Raw genomic sequence first — 24,134 nt, 5'->3', positions numbered from 1 at the left:
ATCCCCAGACTTTAAAACCCATGTGAGAAAGCAAGGAGCTCGATTATAATCCCAGCCAAGTGACGCTGGCAGGAACACCCCCAGATGCATGGGGGAACTGGCGGTGGGAAGGGAAAGGTAGCAGGGCAGGGACAGTAACTCACAGCTGCCGAAGCCTAAAGGGTCTGTCTCTTTCTGATCGGTTAACTACTGATCCTAAATTCTGCACGTACCAGAAGAAATGGAATTTTAACTAGATTTTAATTACTTGTTTGTTCTTGGCAGGAGCAACTCAGCGCGGAGAGATGCATGCGCAAGTTTGTTTATGCTCGTGCAGAACACTGCATCTCCAACAGCCTTGCGAAGGGAGAGAGGGGGCAGGGAGAGGCAGCTCTAATTGTTTTATCCCTTTGGCTGCTATTGTTGAGCTGACAGGAGACCAGGACTGTAATTCTCATCCCATTTGGCATTGTACAGAGCACACTGCAAAGCCATGGGCTGGGAACAGAAGGACGTCCTGTCGCGCTCGCCTTCTGCAACACCTGGGAAATGGGGGCTTGGAGCTGCACAGCTCCTCCTGGGCGCTCCCCCCCCCCAAGCTGATGCAGGAGCAAGGGTGTCCGAGAGCCCCCCTGCAAGGCAGCAGCACCCTGGGGACCTCCTGGTTCCCTGGGGAGCACCGAGCTGTGCCCCAGCAGGGAGCCAGCACGGCTGGAGGTTCAGCAACGGGAACTGAAGGCACCGAGCTGACACGGGGTGAAAAAGAAAATAAATGTCCGGCACATTTGTGTTTAAATAGGAAAAGAAAATATTTTTATGAGTCATTCACTGTTCTTCTGTAACTAGGCGCGTTTGCATGCAAATAATGGAGGGACGTAAATGGCTATAAAATAAGTCGCTTACCATATGAACTCGGTAGAGAATGCTAATTCCCAAAGTCATGAATGGCTTAGAGAAATCAATCACCTTCTCCCGCTCCGCAGTAATCGTCAGCCCCGCCACTGCCAAATCAGCTTTCTGGAGAGAGAGGAGAGCAGAGATGAGGACCCCGAGTCTGGGAAGAGGCAGGGAAGGGGGCACAGCACGCCCAGGGCCATGCGCTCCTGGAAGGTGGGTGTCCCATCCCGATGGGACGGGGTGCGTCTGCTGCAGGGCAAAACCTGGCTCTGGGGAAAGCAGCAGGAGTTTTCCTGGTGATGTCCATGCTCACCCAGCGTGTTTCACACAGGCACCCCAAAGCATAACCCACCTCGTGCTCCGGACCACTCTTTGCATCTCCGTAGCTGTGGGTTGCAGCCTCCCGCTTCCAAAGCCCCCGTTAAACACAGCCGCCCCCTTCCCTTCCAGACAAGGCTGCTGTTACTTGCAAGCACCGTAGGTAGGAAATCACAACAAAGCACCATTATTGCTCACAAACCCCGAGTCGTGAAGTTTACAAGCCTGCCAAACCCAGACTCCCAAAATTGCAGCTCAGACTCCAAAAAATTCGGAGGACTGGCGTAAAAATTTCCAGATTGACTTGCAAACCAAATGAGATTTGGGGGGGGGTGTGTGTGTAAAATTTATTCCAACGTTAATACCCTTGTAATATAGATAAGGAATTTGAATTTTAAATATTATATTTATTACTGTAGCTCTTTTAATGTCGGTAATTGCTTTCTATAAAAATGAAACCTCCTCCATTCTCTTATACATTTGTTTGCCTGCTTTGCAGGATGACAATTATGCATGTGGAAAGAAAGAAAAAGGGGAGGAGGGGGGGGGGGAAGAAAAGCTATTTGCACATGTTGTCCCCGGGTTTCATAAGGTCTGTGCAGAAGCTAAGGCACCATCAGGCCTGAAGACCCGATAAAATATGCGGCTTATCTCTCTGGATCCATGCCCTACTTGCAAATGCACCACTCAAAGGCAAATTTGCTGGTGCACCGCTCGTGCCACGCTCTCTGCCCCTGCTGCTCTCGCTTCTTCTTCCCGAAGAAAAACAGGGCCAAGTGCCTCCTGGCTGAGGTTTGCCCGTGTCTTTCACTCCCGCAGCCCCAAAACCACTTTGAGGCAGATGGGGAGGACGGGCCAATAAAAGGCAGGAGCTGCAGGAGCAAAGGGCAGCCCTACTGCAGCCTGCAGGCTGGAGGAGAAGGGAAAGAAAGGCAAGGGGATCAGCAAGCCTGCCCGCTAGCAGGTAAGGGGCACGGGGCACGGAGAAGGTGATATTTCACAGCCCGTGCAGGACGGCTTTATTGGACAAGCCCACTGCCGGATTTTTGCAATTGTTTCCCAGCAGCTATTACAGGTTCCTGGGAGGTGCAGGCTGGAGTGAATTATGAGCTGGGGAGGATTTCTGCCTAGCCAGACGTTTACCCACAGGGTTTTTAAAAGGCACCAGCAATCACAGCATCGAGTGTGAGCAGTTCAGGCCTATGTAAGCACCAGGAGATTACAAAGATGGGATCAATTCATCTGTGGAACATGGCATGTGAGGAATTTTATCTGCGGGGAAAGCCTCAAGCTTCCTAACCCTCTCCTGCCTATGTTAACAGGGTTTGCAGGTACCATTGTCCCGGGGAGAGCTCTGCCAGCAAAGCCCCTGGTGAAGATACAGCTCATCCTGACAATGGATTTCCTCTCCCAGTTCTCCAAAAAGTGCCACGGGGTGCCAAAGGATCGGGCTGAAGCACCTGGAGAACATCCCGTGGGCACGGGCCTTCACGGGGTGCACCTGCTGCCTGTGCCGAATGGTGTGAAGGCAATTAGAGCCCGTCTCCCTCTGCTCTTTTAAAGCCCTTCTCCCTCTGCTCTTTCCCTGCCGGCTCAACTTTTGTCCTCCCAGGAGGCAGCACCAGAGCCCCAGTCACTTGCAGGCTGCTGTTACCTCCGCACACCCACGCTCGCCTCCTCCTTTGGCGGCTGCTCCCCGCAGCAGAGACCGGGCTGCTGGCGGCTTTGTCTGCGGCTCTGCTCCCTCCGGCTCCCTGCTCTCCCTCTCCTCTCCAGGCTCAGAAGTCGGGCAACTTCAGGGCTGCTTTCTGACAGCAAGAAACTTTTGATCTGGGAACGGCACGCAGCGCGCTCCCTGCCTGCCCGTCATCCATTTCATGCTTTCGCCTGCGCTTCCTGATGTTCACCCAGCTCGTGTGATTCACCGGGGTCAGCGTATCTTGGTTACAGGCAGCGCTGCAGACCTCGGCGCTCTCCTCCCCTCCCCACCTGAGCACGGGTAGGAGTCGGCGTTTTATAGCCCGAACAATGCATTTGGGGGGAGAAACGGGTCTCATTTCGTGTGTCTGCGCTCCATCCGCGTCCCAGCTCTGGGGAAAGGGAAACCAGGGGGCGAAGGATGGGGGGGGGGAAGAGGGGCAAACGCTGCAGGATTTTCAGCCTTCAGCACAGTTGCAGCTATAAATGTCAGCATGAAATCGGCTTAGAAAAAGACCCAGAGCGTTTTGGGAGTAGAAACAGGCGCTCCTTTAACAAAGCACCGCTCAGACAAGGCCAAAACTCTCACTGGGCGAGAGAAAGCCCAGGTGGGCTGGCGGCGGGGATAAAAGCACGAGCCGCCGTGACCGTACCTGGCACTAACCGTGGGATCTGCCGGCATCGGCAGACAAGCTTGTGCTGCCCCTGGAAAGGATGTTAAACACGGAGGCTGAGCCGGGCTCCTGAGGAGGAACAACAATTAAAGCAGCCTTACGAAGGAAATTGCGGGGACTGTCAGTCCGGAGGAGGCAGCCGCCTCCTCGCTGCGGATGCTGACAAGGCTCATCTGGAGGCTAATGGTGATGAATGGGGCCTGACGTCAGGCGCAGCCCGGCCGGGAACGATCCTGACGAAATTCCCGAAACGCCAGGGCCGGGTGGGCGGCCCTGCTGCGGCCCTGCTGCCACCCACGAGCCTCCAGCCGGCGGGGAGAGCCCGAGCGGTGCCAGGCTTTGGGCTGTCCGTGCTTCGGTGCGAAACGCACGCCTGGGGGATGGCTCCGGCAGCACAAACCTGGGATTTCTTGCAGGAGGATGAGTCCCTGACTTCAACAGCAGCTCGGCTCCTAAATCCCCTGTGCCCTCCTTGCCGGTACTGCCAACAGCACACACTGTGGCCAAGGGCAGGGGAAGGTATTTCTTACTGTGTCCCCTTGCTGTGAGGTCTGCAGCCCTGTCCTGTGGCACCGTTTGGTTGCTGGATTGATGCACGGACTGCCCATCTGATCTGCGAGGAGCTATTTCGGGTTGTGCAGGCAGCCAGGGACGCACATTCTTGCATTTAAAACCAGGGCCAGGTGAGGGTCACTCAAAACTGGTTTTTTTTTTTTGAAGGATGTCTGTGAATTCTGCCGTATGCAAAGTGACAGCCTGAAAGCCCCGGAGGCTGCCACCCTCCGCCAAAGCCACAAATGGGGACGGGAGGATCAGTCATGAGCGCAGACACCAGCCTCAGGTCTGCCTTCCCCCTGCACTATCTCCAGGGAGGAGAAACTCTGCCAGGTGCTCCTGTGCCCTTGGCAAGGGCCAGCTGGGATGACGCACAGGGAAGAGGGACCCTAAAAGCCACCCAGGACCGGCAGGGACACCCACCCAGCTCACACCACAGCGATGTGGGCATGCACACTGTGTGCACGACAAGATCAGCAGCACGCCACCGACCTCCACCACTCGCCCACCCACACCTCCCTCCCACCTGCCCAGCTCCCCCCGGCACGTTGGCAGCCCCCCGGCGCACACACAGACCCCCCCCTCCCTCCCTCTCGACACCCACACACAGCTTTTTCTCGCTGAACACCAACACCCACTGCAGGACTCCGCCAATTTTGGAAGAACTTCTCCCTCTTATCCCCTTCCTCCACTCCCCTATCCTTGGAGCAGCTGAGGACAGGGCCTCAGAGCACAAAGCACCTCCCGTGGTCACGGCAGCGGAGCTGGAAAAGCCTCACCCCAAAGCCTTCAAGTCCTTCCAGGACTGCAAGATGCACAGCTTCATCTCCCCTGCTTTAAATAGAGCTTTAATCGCTGCTGATCTCAGCCAGACTCAAGCCACTGATGCAGAAGCCAAAGGCCCAGCACTGCTCCGCACCCCATCGCTCCCCAGACGGTGCTGTGCAGGGGGGGACGGCAGGAGCTCGCTCTCCCCAGCCCCTTCTCCCTTGACGCACCCTAAGGCACCTCCTGCAGCAGCACCAGCCTCACGCCACCCACGGGACTTGGACCCACGGGCACGGCACGGGCCAGCACTGCTGTCCCCGTGGCACCCGGCCCTTGCACCTAAATGCCCCGCAGGGCCAGCTCCTGGTCCACGCGCCCACCAGCACGCCCACCACCTTGCACCACCCTGCTATTTAAACGTCAAAAGATGCCTGGGCAGCTGACAGAGGCTGCAGAAAAAGAAATCCAAGTCTGCATGGAGCCTGCTCCTGCCCGGGCTGTGCTGTCCTTCAGGTGAGCGTGCTGGTGGGGACAGGCACCCGGCGCTGGTGCCCAGCTGAACAGGGCACTGATCCGGCTGTCAGAGGGAGGCCCTGGGAGGCCTCACAGCAAAACCCCAGCATCACGTTCCTGCCGGTAAAGCCTCCTGGCAAGACCACACCAAGCCACAGTGTCTGCTGTCAGCTTAGCCCTGTTCCCCGGGGGCAGCCCCGAGGTGGGTGAAGGCAGGCGCTGCTGCCGCAGGCGCTCCCGGGCACAAACACGGCTCCTCGGGAGGAGCAAAGGGTGCTGAGCACCAGCAGCGTGCTGAGAGCTGATGTACAGGCACCGAGCACAGCCACCAAGGCGCTCCGCTACCCAGACAGCGAGTACAGCCGTGGTGGAACAAAGAGAGAGCTGTCACATCGCCTGGAAAATACACTCGTCGGCTTGTAGCTGACTAGCGAATTCATTTCGGCTCGAGGACGTGCTGGGGAAGAGAAAGGGAAGACAAGACAACCATCGGGGAGTCAAAGCCAGGCTTCCGTACCGCGGCAGGAAGAAGTGAGACGTAATTCTTTCCGTGCTGTTGTCCCCGAAGGCTCCAAAGGCAAACAATAGGCGAGAGGAAGATTCGCTGTTCCCCCGTTTGCTTGTTATGGATAGCAGGCGTGTAAGGTGTCAGCCCAGCTGCTGGAGACTGAAGTCTTCTGTGCCAGACCCAGCGGGGCTATCAGCAAAGCCTGCTCCATCCCGAGAGCAGCTCTGCTGCCCTGCTCGCTCGAGGGACAGGAATGGTGCTGAGCCGTCCTGCCCCGCATGCACACAAAGACTGGTTAGCTTGGCGGTTTCCAAATTTGTGACATCTTCATTAAGGAAGGGGTTCGAGTCCTTCCAGGTGACTTCTCCCAGGCTGCATTTCCTTCACCTGACCACGATGCTTACAGGGTTCCCGATCTGAGCGCGAGTCCGGCTGCTGACCCGGACCCAGGACCTCTGCAGCTCCTCCAACCCCCCCCCCGAGCCATCCCATTCCTCGTGCTCCTCAGCTCTTAATCGGTTTTGTGAGCGGGTCGATCAGATTCGTGAATCTTATCGACCTGTGAATTTGGGTCAACAACAAATGGATGTTTGTACAGAAACCGTCTCACTCATATCACAGCGCACAATTAGCTGTAAGAGAATTTTCAGCACTAAGGAATAAATCAATAGCTGGTCAATCCAGCAGCAGTAAAATGAAATATTTTTCCCAGATAGCCCATAGTTGCTCGGAGCAGCTTCAGTGCCATGGGGGCGTTACAGAAATGGAAATAAAATAGAGGGAAGGCATTGCATGGAGCTGGGTAACTTTCCGACCTTCTGGTCCTGCACACTTACATGCACATTGGCCAAAGCTGGCTGTATGAGAAGCTGATCGGGGTGAGGAAGGAATCCCTGCCTTACGTTAATACAGCACTGCATGAAGAGTCAGGTGCAAGCTTTCCTTTTGGGTAGGATTTGGGATGCTCTGACCCCTGCGGCAGGTTTGTGTCCTGACTAATGCCCTCAAGGCTGCACAGAGCTGAGCTGGAGGGAGAAAAGTGCCCAGGGAATGAATCCCCTGGCAGAGGAACATGGTGGCCAACACATCCTCTGGTGCTTCTGCCTCCAGGCGGGACAGAGAGCAGCACGCACATGGCCAGCTCTGCCCTGCCAGGCCTGGGACCCATCAAAAACTCGCTGGAATCACCCTTCTAAAGTTTCTGAAGGCCTAGAGAGAACCAAGCAGAGAACGCCTGTTCTCATCTCTGATTTCTGATTCAGCCTCGCACAGATTTGCCAGCTCCGTCCTGCTGAAGCAGAAACAAAAATCCTCCTAAATAAAGCTCGAGTTGAAGGAGAAACGATTTGTTTCTCTGCGAAGATGAAGTTAAAACACTTACCGCTACCAAAAGCGCCCTCCAGGAGCTCCCATCTAGCGGGGAGGTGCTGCCAGGGCCAGCAGGCCAAGAGCCCGATGGCTGTTCCCTTCCTCGCCCGCCCAGATCACACATCACACCCTGCTCCTTCTCGCCTCCCAGAAGCAGCGCCGCAGAACCGTTTGACACGTAGTTGCGTGTGCGGACACACGGAGCGAGAGGTGCACAAAAACTACGCCAATAGCCCAGGGCGTTTGCAAACAGCCGTACAGGAGGCTCCTCACCAGAGGCTGCGGAGGAGGAATCTCAGCTGGCACCGAGCTCGCGCTGTGCCGGGAAGGGCGACCCAGGTGGTGGCATCGGTTGAACGGGGACCTGAGCACGTATCCTGCCCCTCAGCACCTCGCTCGGACCCGGAGCTGTCCCACCTGGCTTGGGACACTCAAATGGAGCTGCTAAGGGAGGAGGGAGCATCAGCCGAGCCCCCTTTGCCTGCTGGGGGAGAGCAGCGGGATGCTGGGGGGCATCACGGAGAGATGCGCACCCCAGAGGGATGGAATCGGGTCCTCGTCCCTCCGCTTCGCAGCAGGACACACCGCTGCTGTAAGGGTAATGATGGGGTGGCTCGGGTGCTCCTCTGGCACAGCGCTGAGGATTATCACGAGCACACCTCCCCGCGGATTTGCCACCAGCTGAGAAGCTGTCACCGGGTTCTCGCAGGCACGTCGGTAATGACAAGGCAGCGCGGAACCCAGCGAGGAAGAATCGGTTTAAATGGCATCAGTCTTAATGTTGGCTTCGGCTAAGCCTGTTTTACTAAGGATCTCGGAGCATTTCATCAACTGTGTTTAAGCTCCGGGATCCCAGGGGAAGGAGCACCTTTAGCTGCGGGGGAAAACAAAGAGCAGGGAGGGGGGCACAGGAGCGCGCACACACGCACAAAGTGTTGTCAGACCCAGCAAAAGCAGGCAGCTCTCGGGCTACATCACTGCCATAGAGAGGAACGCGAACAGAGCTCGATCCATGCACAGCGAGCAAAAACTGCTCCTCTCCAAAAACAATAGCGAAAGTCGAGGTGCTGAAATGAACCTGCCCAAACTTTTCTGGGTAGAAATGGGATTCTTACTCCCTTCCCTCCCTGCTCAAACGGTGCCTTTTTGCAAGTTTGCTTTGATTTCTACTGCCCACCCTGCCAGTACCTGCACATTCTTCTATGTCAAGTTTTCATTATTTTTTTTTCCACTGTGAAAAAAAATAACCCAACACCACTCGGTGTCGAGCAGGGATCTCAGAGCGCAGGCAAAGCAAACAGCCTTGAGAGCACCCAGGGGCACTAGCACCCGCCGCGACTTCGCACGCTGTCACACTGACACAACAACTGCATTTACAACCAGGAGAAAACACTGAAGAGGGATCCTCCGGTCAGAGCCTTGCACGCAGACTAAAACCCCCATCCATCCTTATCATCCTGGAGCACTTAAGAAAGCATCAGGCTTTGCCACTGCCAAGTCCCACTAGAGCACAGCTAAAAGGAGCGGTTAATTCACTTACCCGAGCAATCAGCTCCCCAACCATCCCTGTCCACGTGCCGTTTGCCTCCGGGACTCCATACACCCCGTCGCCAACCAGGTGGATCTTGTAGTTGAAGCGCAGGATCTCGGCCAGCTCCTTCAGCATGTCCACGCAGAAGCCCTCGTAGCGGTCGTTGCCTTCCAGCTCCTGATGGTTCCACTTCAGCATTAAGTACGGGTTTTCCTGCATCGAAACTGGGCAGCTGTCATTCCCATCTTAGCCGGGGCGTCCCAGCAGCACGGCGCAGCGGGGAGGGGGCTCCCTGCAGGGGCTGGGATGCGAAAGCTCTGATACGGGGCACCTGGGCCAACCTTCCCAGCTCGGCCTCTCTTTCAGCAAACTTGGTGGGATGCAAGGGAATAACGCCCAGTGTGCTTCGGGGTTTTGAGGGTCTTCCAGCAGAAGTAGTGGAAAAAATCATGGGTACCAGCCCAGCACCAGACAGGGAACTTCTATAAGGGTAATTGCGTGTATTGCCTGTACCTGTGAGGTCTTGGTTCATAGAAGTTGCACCCATCTCAGCCAATTTTAGTAATTTTTATGGGTAGATGGGACAACTGTCCCTTCCAACTTACCAGCTGTACACAGAACAAGAACATCATTCAGAGATGAATGTAAAATGGCAACTTATCCCCATTCCAGCCCTCTCCCCAGCTGCTTCTGAACTCATCAAATATCATTTCCATATGAAACATCAACTTGAGTTTAATTACACTGTCATGAATTGTCCTCAGTGCTGTAATTAGAGATTTGATCGTCTGTTCTTTATGAAATCAGTGTGCAACACTGCATGCTGGGGGCAGAGGGGGGTAGGAGGAGAGAATAATGTTGCAGCTGATTGACACCCCTAAGCACTGGGCTGGCGACGAGCTAATGGGAACTGTAGGTGACCCCCTCACTTACCAGGATGGTGGTGACAATGAGCGTGGTGTTGAACAGACTGTCGGATATGTTGGAGGAGAAGATCCTGTTGTCCATGCTGAGTCCTTCAGAAACATGCCAGTGGCCGATCTGGAAAGAGAAACAGCACAATAAGGAAATTTACAGGACAAATTACTGTACGCTCCCACCATATGGCTCCGGTGACTGACAACCATCCGGCTGGCCCTGTAAAAGGTATTTATGAACGCTCCGTTACTGAGCATGCAGATCAGGATCCTGCTCCCTTATGCCCCCTAGAAGAGCCTTTTACTGTCTCATACGTAGACCTGCAGCTGAGGGAGGCCAGCTCGCTCTCCCTGAGACCCTTTCCTCTCTCCTTTTTCTTCCGTAGATCCTCTCTGATCCCATCAGGTCCCAGCTCATCACTTGTTGAAGAGCTGCCCCAGCCGAAGTCCTCCAACACCACTGAAGTACAGCCCGGAGAGGTGGTGGCTGACCCCAAAACGCCCACGTGTCTTCACAGCTCCTCCATAAACGTGGGGCTCGAGCAAATCCTTTCGTGGTCAGGGCTTTTCCTACAGCGTGACGGATGGCTGAGGACCTCGCAGTCACCTCCAAGCCCCTGTGCTGAGCCGAACGCAGCCTGAAAGCACCGCCACCCCAGGGGGGGCTGAATCGCCCCGGCTGCTGGAGCAAGCCCCTGCAGGCAACACAACAGGGATCCTTCCTCCGAGCTGCCAGCTCAGCACCTTCTGCAGCATCAGCAACGCCCTGCTAAAGGCGCTCACTGTGGCAGGGAGCTCTGAACGGGCTGCGAGCACCTCTGGGGGCTGCACCCAGCACGGGGGCACTGAGCCCCTGATAGGAGACGGAGGCACGGTGATGGCTGTACTGGATCAGGTCTCGGGCATCCTGTTGTTTTGGCAGCTGGTTGTGGCTTGACTCCCATCACGCTCCCAGCAGCACGGTCACACTGCAGGGCAGGGCACATCTCTGGGAACAAGAGTCTCAAACTGGGGATTTGCCAGTCACTTCTCGGACAGGGAGCTCACCCAGCCCGCATTCCTCAGCTCCGCGCCAAGGTGCTCGCCTCTTGCAGCGGCTGCTGAACAAAACCCCCTCTGCTCTAAGCGCCTCTCTGAGCCAGAGAGCAGTCATAAACATCGCCTCGTTGTTTTCCCCCCTCCTAGACTTCACAAGCAGAGATTAGTGACAGATTAACTTTAATTTTAACAGCCTTCGCTCTTCTCAGATTCCTCCCTCCCCTGCTGGCATATTGAGACTAATTGACTGCCTCCTCCTCTGACAGCGCAGTGGATTTGACCTTGCTTTGAACACAGCACCAAAGCCAAGCACTCCCGTGTGCCGGGGTCCTTCCACCCCATCCTGGCTTGTTCCAGCTCACGACTGTCCCCTCGCAGGGTGACAATGCCACTAATTGTCTCCTCGTGCTGTTCGCCACATCTGAAGTTTGACGTGTCAGAAGATCCTCAGATCTCCCCCTCTCCTGCAAGACGGGCGTCAAGGTGATTTTAATCATCTCTATCTACGTATAAAGAGCCTCTGAAAAACAGAAAACATATTCATCTGCAGAACGCTTTAGGGGATAATCAAACGCTCGGCCCAGACGTGGTTAAGATGGTTGCGTCGTTAAGGCTCCGGACTAGGACTTAAGAGTTTTTAGGACGCGGGAGTTTTTAGTAGAGGCTGCGATTGGTCTGTAAAAATACAGCAGGTGGAGGAGGCCCATACAAAAAGAGGTAGAACAGATTTCGAAGCTAAAACGATAGCGTTAGCGCAAAAATAAATAGACAGAAACCAGCCAGAAATAAACAGGCTGAAAAATCCGAAAGAGGGCTTCCAACGATCGGAGGAGCTGAAGCGACGATGGCAGAGCGTTCCCAAGAGAGCAGCGAGGGCAACGCAGCTACCTGGCTGCAATTTGGAGCTCAACACCTTTGCGAGAGGGATTGTACCACCTGGTGGCAGGTGGCAGCCCACGGCTCGGATGGAGAAAGCTCTGTACGTGCCCCCCGCGGAGCCCCTCGGCACCTCCTGTGCTCAGCCCCGCTCTGCCCATCCTGCCTTCAACGCCTGCAAAGGGTCCTGGGGCAGGAGACCTTTCTTGATATAAGCCCTTGTGATCAGCAGGGAGCAAACGCCCCGTTTCAGTGCAAACCAGCCCAAAAAGCAGCTGCTGGAGCCTGGGACAAGCAAGGAATTGACACTGCCCCGTCCCCACAGGCAGGAGAGGCCCCTCAAAACAGCTGCTCTGCACAAGGCATTACTGGGATCGGTGGCACTTAAAGATTTCTTATCTCCGGAGAAAATTACCAGCAGTTAAAGCAACGCAAGTGTGGCTCGCTCCTTTAATCCTTCAGCTGCTCCGCTCAGACACGGCCACGTTAATGATGCCTGGGCTCGCGAGCTCCTCGTGGCACAGGATGACAAAATGCCCCTCGCACTAATGATCTTAATGAAGTCTGCTGCTCAGTGCCCTGCAGGCCCGAACGGCAGCGAGAGACAACATGGCAAGACCTCTCCATAAACTTCAGGAGGCCCTAATTCTTTTACCTAAAAATTAAGGTAAAGCCAGCCTTGATCGTGGATGTCTTACACCAGGCAGGTCTCCAGCGCAGCGAACCCAGCTCTCCTCCGGGCTACGATTAGCAAGCACCGTCCTGAGGATCGCATCCATCACCCCCCCCTCCTCTGTGGCCCCAGGAAAAGGAAGGCGCACGAACTGCTCCCATTTCTCATCAGGCCAACACCTGGAGATCCTGCTGGCACCGACGGGAAGGGCCTGTGCCAGTAGGAGATGTAATTAAGTGGGTGCTTGGTACACGGTGCCTCCGCCAGCCCAGAGAGGAAGGAATTAGTGTCTGGAGAGGGGGTGGAAAAGGGAATAGAGCAAATAAAGGAAGGAAAACCCTCAGAGGGCACTGCGCAAAGCTGCCAGGTGGCTGGCACTCCTGAAGGACACTGCAAGACGGAGGCAAGCAGGCAGAAGTTGGCAGGGGACACACAGAGAGAGCCAGCTACAGAAACCTGCCCAACCCCGAGGCGCACACACAGCACCCCCAGAGCTCCCCTGTCCCCCAAAGGAGACGACTGACACCCGGCATCGCCCAGGCAGGATGGCTGGTGGCAGGTACTGAGCTCGGGGCGTCCTTGCAGGCTCCGTCTCCAAACCCGTGCTCCGAGGAGCGAGCCCCCACCGAGACCGATCAGCCGCTTCTCCGTTACAAAGGCTTGATGCGGCGGGGACTGCGGAGGGTCCCGGAGCTATCGGCTGGTAGCTCGTCTGGAGCTCATCAACACCGCAATTAGGCACCCCCATCACTTCCAGTGCTCCAGAGCCGGACGCCAGCAGTCAGCCAGACGCAAGGACATCGCAGCCAGAGCTGGGGACAACCTGCCCCTCGTGGGGCTCCAGCTCCCCCTGCCTCTCCTCTCGCTTTCCCCAGGGCCAGGCAAGTCCCAGCCCCTCTTCATTCCCTCTTGTTGAGCTGCCAAACCTCAGCTCGGCATTCAGTGCAAATCGCTGCCCAGAAGCCTGAGTGATGCTTTTTGTATGGGCAAAGAAAGGGAGAAAATAAAAAGATGACATTTACCGACTCAGTCCTTGTCAGATCTATGGATCACCGACACATTAATGAGCCCGTGCTTTATCGGGCATTCTGTGAGCAGAGAGCAGCTTTCATATGGCTGGGGAAAAATTTCCACTAGTTAAGCTAAATCAGGAAAAAACACGTTCGGTGTATTACGTAAATGTATTAAGAATTGGATGTCAAAAAGCCCTGTCTCTCCTTGCCCAAAAGCAACAGCAAATTTTAAAATCTAAGTGTCTCTAATTTGTTTGCTGGCTGAGATCTGGATCAGCTTCAAGATTCGGTGAATTCTCTATCAAAGCTGATGAGCTGGAAGTCCCTGTGGCTTCGGTAGATGGAAGGAGAGAGGGTGGGAGAGAGAAAGAGAGAGAAATGGGCAGAGAGCGTGAGCTTGATTAAAAATAAGAAGGGAATAGGAGCGTTTCAAACGAGAGCCTGGACAAATCAGCTAATATAACCCTTGGGAACAAGATTGCCCCCAGGATGTGAATGCCTGTTCCTTACCCTGTCCCCTCGTGATGGGTTTAATTAAATGATTTCTAATGATTTATTTAGTTATTTTCATCCCAGGAAGCCTGCTTGGTGAGCAGAAGATAACTGCCTATGGCGTGGTGGAGAGGCTGCAGCCTCCAGGGCTTCGGCTTCCCTCTGCAGCCGTGGAGGAGATTGCAGCAGTGTCTGGGGCCACCGTCCCAGCTGGGTACGTGGGTGACAGCCCCTAAAACCTGCGCGGAGGTCCCACGTGGCTCTGCTGCTCGACGAGATCCTCCGTGGGGCTGCCTGAGAAGGGGAGAGCAGGCGGCAGAAAGGCTGCTGTGGGCAGACGGAGCAGGTTGTAGGCAGAAAAACTCCTGATGGAGAGGGCTCGCAGCCACCAAACACCCCCAGCAGGCAGCTGCACACACCGAGGGACTGCCCTGCCGTTCCGGCGCTGTGTCGCTGTGACTCGCAGCAATTTGTCACCGTCACTCTCTGACGGGAAATTTGAAAACGCTCCGCTCCAGCCCAGGCTTCCCGGGTACCTCCGAAACGTGAAGCTGCTTGTTTACCAACCTCCTGCATGCAACAGATCGCAAATGGTTTTCCCCTTTCACATTGGGTTCGTGGAGAAAGAGCTGAGATATTTGTGTTTTAGGGGCCAGGTCCCGTTTCGTTGGGATGTCCCCCAGCATCCCACGGCATCGCTCATCCCGTGCTTCGTCACCACTGAGGGACCACAGGGCAAAGGGGAGAGAAGAGGCACGAGGGGGTCTGCAGCCCTCCCACCGCAGAGGGTTGGGAACCAGCACCACCCTTCAACCCCAAAGCAAGCCTGCAAGCTAGGGAAAAGGTCAGTATGGACAGCACAGAGCGACCCAGCACCACCTGAAGTACAGGCAGGGACCTCACACCATCACCTGCCCAGGGAGGGGAGATCCTCTCTCGAAGCAGGGATGCTCACTCAGCGATGGGAAGGAAAAGCCACCGTTTCTGTCACCCAAGTGAGGAGCTGAGCTACATCGGCGGGGCTGCCAGGGGTAATGCAGCTCTCGGAGCTCTCGTGGAGCTCTCAGAGCAGGGCTGCTCCAGGAGGACCTGCACACTTCACACGAACTCCCCACCACGTTCGAGCAGATGGAAAATGCAGCAGTCGTAGCGAGGCTTACAGCACTTGCTTCCCTTGCTGGAGCTGAACGTAGGCTCCTGGTAATGCAGACGGGCTTGGATCTGTCACTTTTACTCAGAGCGTGATGGGCTTGGGTAAGGATTCAAAGGGCACTGGTGCTCCGAGAGATCCCGCTGCGGGGAGGATGCCATCCTGAGCCCTGCTCACCCGGAGCCAGCTACAGGCAGCATCAAAGCTGAGCTGTCACTTGACAGGTAAGGGCTGGCAGGCAACGTCCTGCCGAGGCTAAAGCTCACCGCTGCCAGACCAGAAGGTTTCCTAAAGCCAGAACGCTCTGCTGGTGTGGGGCAGGACAGTAAGACACTACAGCTTTTGTCCTCTGCCAGCATCTAGGGGAAACGGCAATCTCCAAGAAAAGGGCAGGTGTAGCGCTGTCAGCATGGAAATAAGACAGACAAAAAGTCTCTTTCAAGGGCTTCCATATTTTTTTTTCCTTTTTCCTGAAGGAGGTTTGGATTTACCAGTAAAAGCCGAATTCCTTGGCCTTGTGTCACGTAATCTCAACAGTTTGATATCAGTGGCACCAAGCTCCGACCCCCACAGCATCCTTAACTTTGACTGAAGACATCACTTGAACAGAAAGAGGGTGACGGGTAGAAAAAGGACCAGTGCGGTGAGGAATCTACAAGCACTGAGCCAAAAAGCAAACGAGGGCCTGAGAACAAAAGCGTCATGAGTGGGAGCTTGTCACTCGCTGAACACCTCCTCTTGCCAAGGGCCGGGTCCGTCCCCTCCTCACCCGTGATATCCCGAGCTGAACCCCTGCAAGGATGCACCCAGCCCGTCCCCAGCGGCCCGCACCACCTCCCTCACCTGCCGGAAGCCGCCGCGTGTGTGCTGCAGGATTTTCAGGGCGTAGTTGGACCGCTGGCCTTTGCTGTTGAATTCGATGTGGCCGGTGAGACCTTCCAATTCTACCTGTCCAAGAGAGAGTGAGTTACAGCGCCCGTCGAGGTGGGCACGCGCCCAGGCACCCTCCCGGCAGCGACGGCACAACGCGGGTGCAGTTTTCGTGTTGCAAAGGGAGCCAAGGGGGGTGCCTGGCCTCGCTGTGCGGGCTGAACATCGCTCGCCTGCTGCTGGAGCAAGCTGCACAGCCACAAGGGCAAGCTCCTGCGCCTCCTGTTAGCACAGCAGAAGGAAGCTGAAGAGTTTTGCTGTCTCTGACTAAGGCTTCACGTACGTGGACTGAAGCAGCACAAGGTTCAGGTTCAGCTGATCCTTCCTCCGGCAAAAAAACCCTCATGACATTTCCTCATCTCGTGATATTTCAGCTGCACCCCAAACAGACTCAAAACCCACGCTCGTTCTGCGTGGCCCAGCTCAGCTCTGAGGGTGAGATCAATAAACTCAGCTACGTGGGGCCTGATCCTGCGCGGGGCCAGGCTGGGTCGGTCCCAGCGAGCACACTTCTGGGTTCAAAGGGGCTCAAAGCCCTTCGCAGGCAGCTCTCCTCTGGCCACGGAGCTCTAAGCAGCTGTACTGCGCGACCTCGTATCAGCTTGAGTTCACTCAGAACTCACATCACCTAGAAACATTCACACTTAAAAAAAATAATAATTCATTGAACTTCATTTTTTTTTGCAGCAAAGCCCGAGAAAGGAAGTTTTCATGTACTTTTAAGGCTAGTGCCAAACCAGTCCTCAGATCTCCTCTCTTTTCCCTCCCAGTGCTGCCTTCAAACAGAGCGATGCTCTGTGCTCCAGACCTGTGCCGGCCTGTGCGTGCCCGCCCTTCGCTGCCGGCGAGCTCCAGCCCCGCTCACCATGCGCAGGTAGTTCATCAGGCTGGTGCCGTGCTGCCAGATCTGCGCAGAGCCGCAGGACAGGGGCTTCACGCCGATCTCCTGGCTCCGGTTCAGCTCCTGCACGGCGCTCACCACGGCGTACACGGCGTCGAACAGCAGGGCGGAGGAGAGCTGCGGGGGAAAGGAAGAAAAGGAAACTCACTTTTTCTAAGCAAGCTCTGTTTTTTGGTCCTTTGGTGACGCCCGTTCCATCTGCTGCCCACGGGGAACCCTGCACCCACAGGAGGAAACACAACTGGGCTGCATCAGCCATCATTAGGGGCCAGAGGATCCTCCCTCCTGCACTGCTGTGAGTGCCAGGTCCGTGAGAAATGAGGATTTGCTAGAGCTGTTTCCCAAACAACATCATCTTGGCTTTCTGGTGCAACAGAGACCACCTTGTCCCGTGCCACCGCCTCCAGCGTCCTGCTGGCTGTCACCTGCACTGCAGTGGCATTGCTGAAGCGACATCCAGCATCACAGAGCTCGCTCCCCCGCCTTCCCACCTTTGCTTTGTTTGCCTTTAATCAGATTGCTTTGTCCGTCCAGCCGCACAGACCGCGTCTTTTGCCCATCCGCCACCGTTCTGAGGGTTTTGATCTAGTCAATAATCGGCCGTTTGCTCCCTCGTGTTCACTGGTGTGGCTAAGTTCTCACTTCTAATTATCGTCACCTCCTGACTCTGCTGGAATTAAGCTGTTGCAGCTCGTTACTGCCAAGGCTACGATTTCCTCGTGGCTACTTCCCAGAGCATCCTTTACTGTCGCAGCTCCGGCCGTGGGCTGGTCCAGCTCCAGCCGGGGGCTCCTGTCCCCTGCCCTGCCCTGTCGGGGACTTCGGGCAGCTCAGCTGCAGCCTCGTGCCCTGTTCCTCCTCCGAAGCTTGCTCAGCTTTGTTCGCTTCTGCCAGCTGCCCTGCGGGGACAATCTCACCCGGTTCAATCCTCCCCAGGAACCCTGGGCTTCAACCACGTCGCTAATTTGGACAGAGCGAGCCAGACTTAACCCTGCTTGACCTCACACAGACCGGTGGTGGAACCTCATCGACTGCAATGGCCGGGGCTCAGGCAGGTAACGAGCAGTGCAAAGCCTTAAAACACACAAGCTGGCAGGAGTAAAAAGGCACAATTCCAGCCTAATGCCAGCAAACCCCAACCTGTAGCTCTAACTGGCAGTCCTTCCTTTTCCCAACTCCTCTCCCCTGGTACTGACTCTCATTTGCTCCATGTCTCCTCCTGCACGTACCTGATGCTCCTGCCTTACTCAGAGAGTATCTGGGCACCTTCCCGTGAGCCCCGAGCAGTCTTGGGTCTGACTCTCCAGCCTGCCCCATCCTTGGCCCCCGTTCAGTGAAGCTCTTTAGCATACATTTAATTTTGACTGTGGACTGAATCCCGTTCCAGTTGCAGGACACCATACACGATTAGCAATTGCTTTCCTGGATCAGGAACCACATTAAATGCAGTTGGCCAGTCAGAAATGTTGGGACAGCAAATGCAACCCCTGTGACACCAAAATTTCACAATCTCATACCCAATCAGGACATTGGCCCTGCATTTGTAATTGTCTCCTGTTGGGTTTTGATTTCCATTTTTTTTCCGAGCAGTTAATGATCTCTTATTAGCTGGTGAGCAAGAGACTTGTAAATCTTAGCGAAGCATTTGACATTATTGATTGGAATATTTTATCCTTAGCCTCGAACAATTTGCTGGGATTTCAGGTGGTCCCCGTGTACTTTTGCAAGCAGTTTAGGGACTGGGGAGGGGGTTGTGATGCAGAAAATTGAGTCATCTCGCTAGGGAACAAGAGGCCCCCCCATGCCCTCAATGGACCTCTGTTATTGTTGTTGTTGCTGTTAAGTCCCTGTGCCAAATTACCTAGCACTGGACTGCAGCAGCTCTTCTCTGTTCTTCGGTCTCTGGCTTTTTTTGGGTAGGTAAGTGCCTTCTTGTGTGGTTACCGGGGGGGTGACACCAGCTCCCTCCTACACGCCAGGAAATCCCAGCTTTCTTCATGTCACCCATAAAACCTCTCACTTCTTTTACGCCCTCATTCGAACCCCAGCTTTGTCACTGTCACAAAAAGCCGATTTGCCTGCTAACAAATCGATTCTCCTCCTCGCATCGTCTGATCTGTGCCGATCCCTGTTGGCTTCGTACCGTATCTCTGCAAGGTCACGGCGCTGCGAGGGGCTGCACGTGGAGGGCTTGGTGTGTGCAGCGCCCCCGTGCCTCACCTCCTCCTCCCCAGTGCCCTACAGCTCCTCGCACACCTTCCTCCCAACACCAGATCCCCTCCAGGCACTAACCACGGGTTAAACGTGGCTACGTGAAAATTAGCACTTTATTTTCTAGGTACAGAAATCCCCCACGTAAAGGCCGTGTTTAAAGGCAAGCTGCTCTCCAGGGAAACGTGAGCAGCTTCGGCTAGTCCAGGTTTTGCCAGGCTTTTTTTCCCCTTTTCCTACTAAAACATTGTCATCTGTATCTTTGCCCCAAACATAACACAGAGAATTAAAGCCATTAAAATCCTGTGAAATAGACTTTACAATCTGGATTTTATTCAATGACATAAACACTTAATTACAAACATCTGTTTTAGCCTAAATTCTAATTACCTAATCTAGCCATCTGTAATTTGAATGATTTTCTCTGATTTCCTTTCTTTGCAATGTGATTAATGAGAATGGCATTAGAGCAGCAGCTCCCTCCTCCTTCCCGAGATGCTGTCTCAGCTCCCTCAAGAAAGCCCTTGGATCCTGGAGCTCACAGGAAACCTCCCTCCTGTCACTTCCAGCTGTTGAGCTTCCTTTTCTCTTTTTAGGAAGAGAAACCTGCTTCCTGGGACAAAAAGGGGAGTTCTCACAGAGATGCCCTCCAGGATGTGAGACCTGCCAGACTTCCACCAGCACAATAAAATAGAAGTGGATTTCCCTGGCAGATACAGGAGAAGAAACACATCCCACCTGGGAATATTTCACGTGTCCTCTGCTCTGAATATTCACAGCCTGAGATACTTTTCTCATCACCTGGGGCATGGCATGTGCCAAGAGCAGCCACACAACTGAGTTTGGGAAGCCCCAGGGCAGGTTCTGGGATGCCCCCGGGCTGAAGCAGCTGAGGATTGGGGTGGTGCAGCCTGGCTGAGCCCCCTCTCCAGATGCATCATCCTCCCTGGCCCGCGAGGAAGCCCGTTGTGCTGCTGAACGTGCTTTAGGAATGAATGAAAGGAGCATCCAGCTGGCTTAGCATTGCACTGATGGGTGATTGAGGTTCAGGCTCACAAACCAAACAGCTCCATTCAGCTCTGAACTCATTCACTCTTCCAAAAAAAAAAACCAAAAACAAAAACAGGGAAAGTGCTGCAATGAGGCATACGCTTGCATCCTTCCACCTACAGATTTTGCTGGTCGTTTAGGACAACACAGGGTAAGAAGGAGCAGTGAGCTCCGTTATTTCCCCATCACACCTGCAACACTCCTCTGCCTATTGTCTTCCCTTTGTGCTATTAGAAGGAAATCTATTTTTAATGCCTCGGAACAGTCCTGCAACCACCAGCCAAAGGGAAAGCCTCCTGGTAGCCACCCTACAGACATGTAGCAGGGCAGGCAGCAGCTGCCTCGGTGCAGGAGGGCTGGGATAGGGGAGCGCAGGCTGGTCGCAGGCACGTACTTAGCATGGCCTGAGCACCATGTCAAGCCAATAGGACATGGACACAAAGGGCAGAAAGCTCCTTATTTTCCCTGCTTAAGATCACTTTGTAGTGACAATAAGATTTTCAGCAGCACGCTGCTGCCGCAGTTTGTCGAGGGGACTCTGAGTTCATTAAAAAAGCTGCAAAAGGCTCTGCTGATGGCATTTTCTGCCTCCCTTCCCCCCCAGCTGCAGCCGCAGCCCCCTGCGTCCCGACCTGGCAACGCTGCTGTGCAAACCCTCTCAGCTCCCTGCAGTCCCTGGGGAAGATCTCAGGGCTGGTCTGCACCCAGCAGGGAGATGCCAGGGCACGCAGCACAGCACAGCCTCGTGGCATCTGCCTAAGCCCGAGCCTTTTCCATGCTACGTGCAGCCAGACTGCCTCTTCCTCTTGCACAAGCCACCTTCCCAAGGTAAATACACAGGGACTAATTTCCCCTGGGAAACACTGAATCGGAGCCGCACCATCCCCTGCACTCACACGCAAATACAAATCAAATTCGGATTAGGTTTAATTTAAAGCTGCACAGCCGTTCGAGCGCAGCCAAGCCCTCTAAAGCTCTCCATCCACCTGGTTCCCAAAGGTCTCTCACCCCAAAGGGCGAGGTTTTCCTTGGTCTTTCCCTCCTCTGCCCCACGGTCCTGATGGATGAGAGCAGCTTCTGACTCACCGAGGCCATGGAAGGGTTTTACTTACTGCCGGGCCAGTGAAAGGAGCGTGGTCGCAGTTCTCCTGCCAGGACTGGTTGAGGCTCTGCACAAACTCTTGGAAGAAAGCGTGAGACTGGTTGAAAATGGAAAACCCCAGGATGTTGACTCGGTCGTCCAGCAGGCTGTCCAGGCGCTGGAGGGAAAACTCCTAAAGCAGCCCAAAACAGAAAGCAGGATCAGGAAAGCAAATGGGCACCCAAAAAAAATCAAAACCAGACAATATAATTGAAGGGAAGATGGTGCCATGCAGCCAAAAGCACCTGAACCCACCAACTCCCAGCTGGGGCTGAAATCCTCCCACCAGCCTGTAAGGAAATCCGGGGTGCTGACCACGACGGGGCTCAGCAGGCTGTTAATGAAGATGTCAGCCAAGTCCAGCACTTTATTTTTCCAAAACCAGACCCCAAATCCTCCAAAGCAGGTTCTGGAAAGATCATTTCTGAGCCATGGTTTGTGCCAGCCACACCTGAGCTGCGCTAGCAGGCTTGGCAGAAAGGACTTCCCTGCTTTGCAGGAGGAAAGCTGTATTTTCTGTACGTCTATGAAGTTCAGTGACCTCAGATCCTTAAAAGAAACCGTACAGCCATGTCACATGAGCTGTTTCAGAAACAGAGAGCGTGGTGTGGTTTCCAGACCAGCTCTCTGGCAGGAGGCTCCCAGTAACAGAGAGGTTTCAGCGCAGGCAGGGAGGCACCGGGTATTTTTCAGGCGGAGCAGGCAACCTGCTGCAAAGGGGCAGCGATGCCTCGCTGATGCCTTGCTTCCCCTGCACGGCTTGTGCTCAGCTAAACCAAGAGCCAGAGGCCTTTTGTCTCTTGACAGAGGGCGATGGGGAAGGCAGAGCCAGCTTGCACCCCCGGGGGATCTCAGGGACGCCCCAGCTCTGCTCTCATCTCCAAGACAAGTGCCCCCGTGCAGCCGAGAGCCCCAGATGGCGCGAGCACACGGGCACGGGCTGTCCATCCAAACCCCGGCCAGGAGGAATCCCCAGGCCAGCGAGACCACCAGAGTGTGAAGGGTCACGTCTGGAAAGAAATTAGTGCCATTTGCTCTTCTTAATTTCCTCCGAGAGCGCCTGACCCAGACTCCAGCCTGGGCTGCGGACATCAGGCGCGCAGCGACGGCACCGCACCACCGCGGTGCCAAGGCAGCGACACCAAGCTCGAGCTGAGAAACCGGGACAGGTCCCATGGAAAGCACAACCCTGCAGTGCCACCAGGTGCTGGGAGGAGATGCCACTCACCGGAAAGCCCTACGTCCCTGGGGAGGGAGCAAAGTGGCCAAGGACGGTGTTAAAATAAACCACAAGCAAAAAGGGAGAGCTCGATGCCAATGGAAGCGGTTGTACAGCCGGACCGGCTTCCCGGAGGAGCGTCCAGCCCTCCCCGTCCTATTAGCAGGAAATAATGGTGCCTTCCTCACTAATTTCTCTTCTGCTAATTGCTAAAATGGAGCGAGAAGGTGGGAGTAATAGTTTCAGAAACTGCTGGGTGCCCAATCTCTTCCATCACTAATATGAATGTCTTTTGGCTCTGTGGACTAGGAGATCTCAGCGAGTCAAGTCATTTTTTAATCTTTCCTGCGTATGTGTGCGTGTAGGAACAATGCCTGTAAATCTCCGAAACATGGAGTTACGAGATTGTTCCAGCCCGGCAAACTCCCCCGAGAATGCGATCAGACCCAGGATTAAGTGCATTTTGGACACAACCGCATTAACGTTAGGTAACATGAAATTGCCTGTGAACTATTGATTCATTTGAATGATATTATCCTCCTGCCTTGCTGACAGGTTATCCATTTACCCACGGCATCCTGTCAAGCGGCGCAGCAAGGGCAGATGGCTAATGAGGACCGGGGCCCGAGGAGCTCCTGGATGCAAAGGGAGCAGCAGGAGCTGCGCTGAGCCCCTGCAAAACAACGGCTCCCCCAGCAGAGCTGAGAGGCAAACGGTGCACACAGGGCGAGCGGCCTCCCGAGTGCCCTGCACGCAGAAGGAAAACGAGATGCTGTGCACCGAAGAGCCCCGGATCTGTTGGGTGTAAATCCTCACATCAGCTTTTTCCCAGCTCGCGCTGGAGGTGGATGCTCGTCGCGAGCTTCTCTTTTCCTGCAGCCTCCTCTCTCTGCATCTGTCTGCTTCTAGGCAAAACTCCAGCTGCAGAAAAAGCCCATTTCTGCTGCAGCCCGGCTCAGAAAGCAACTGTCGGCAGCACACGGGGACCACGGGAGGCGAGCCCCGTCCCTGCACTGCTCCTGCCTCTCCCCCCTGCTCTAGCTCCAGCCCTCTTCTTCCAAGTATTTTTCCATGAAACGTGCACAAGTGTTTCTGTGGGGCCAGGTGAGAAACGAGCAAACAAACCACGTGCTGCCTGTGCAATGAGACAGACAAACCATCCTTGGGGCACATGCTTCTTTGGCGATGGGATCAGACAGCTCTGGTAAGGTCAGGCTTGCAACAGAGGGCAAAGGGGCAAGAGCATCCGGCCACCCCCTAGCTGCCAGCACAGCTTCTGTCCCTGTTCCTTTTTTCCCTTTCCCCCAGGGTCATTCCGCACGCCTGGCACTTCCAAACCCACGTTCTGCAAACACCAACTCATTTGTTGCTCAAGGGCTGCACCTCCCAGCAGATCCCAGGGCTCGGCACCCAACCCGCCGGCCCCGCCGTGCCTCCCAGCAGCGTTCCCACAACGGCATGGAGCATCCCCTAACGCTGCCTGGCAAGCAGCGAGCACGGTGAGGATCAGGGATGGAAATCCTGCTGGTGGCACCGCTCCTCGATGCCTCCCCTGCCAGGTACTTGCACGCAGGTGCTAGCACGTTTACCTTTTCAGCCTGAGGTAGAGAAACACGGTTCGTATTTTAGAAACGAGGCTCAGACAGGCAAACGGCTCCATCGAGGGCGCACAGGGATTTGGTGTCAGATCCCAGAATTGCTCATTGAGGTCAAC

At 55.0% G+C, this 24,134-nt stretch overlaps 1 protein-coding gene across 3 annotated transcripts in view; it reads right to left on the bottom strand.

The window, feature by feature from the left end:
- Positions 1-24,134, bottom strand: part of GRIK4 (glutamate ionotropic receptor kainate type subunit 4) — a 170,424-nt gene that overhangs the window by 13,902 nt on the left and 132,388 nt on the right. For all 3 annotated transcript variants that reach the window (XR_010826147.1, XM_066981111.1, XM_048063409.2), the window contains 6 exons: positions 21,173-21,334; positions 16,764-16,916; positions 15,812-15,916; positions 9,743-9,850; positions 8,819-9,022; positions 883-996 (listed from right to left, as the gene is read on the bottom strand). Coding sequence is in view for 2 of the 3 variants with exons in the window: in XM_066981111.1 (XP_066837212.1) it covers positions 883-996; positions 8,819-9,022; positions 9,743-9,850; positions 15,812-15,916; positions 16,764-16,916; positions 21,173-21,334 (846 nt within the window). In the remaining variant the exon portion in view is untranslated. The remainder of the gene's footprint in view (positions 1-882; positions 997-8,818; positions 9,023-9,742; positions 9,851-15,811; positions 15,917-16,763; positions 16,917-21,172; positions 21,335-24,134) is intronic.

This window comes from Anser cygnoides, chromosome 21 (assembly GCF_040182565.1).
Source record: "Anser cygnoides isolate HZ-2024a breed goose chromosome 21, Taihu_goose_T2T_genome, whole genome shotgun sequence".
In the NCBI taxonomy this organism is placed as follows: Eukaryota; Metazoa; Chordata; class Aves; order Anseriformes; family Anatidae; genus Anser; species Anser cygnoides.
This window is presented reverse-complemented; position numbering and strand designations above follow the sequence as displayed.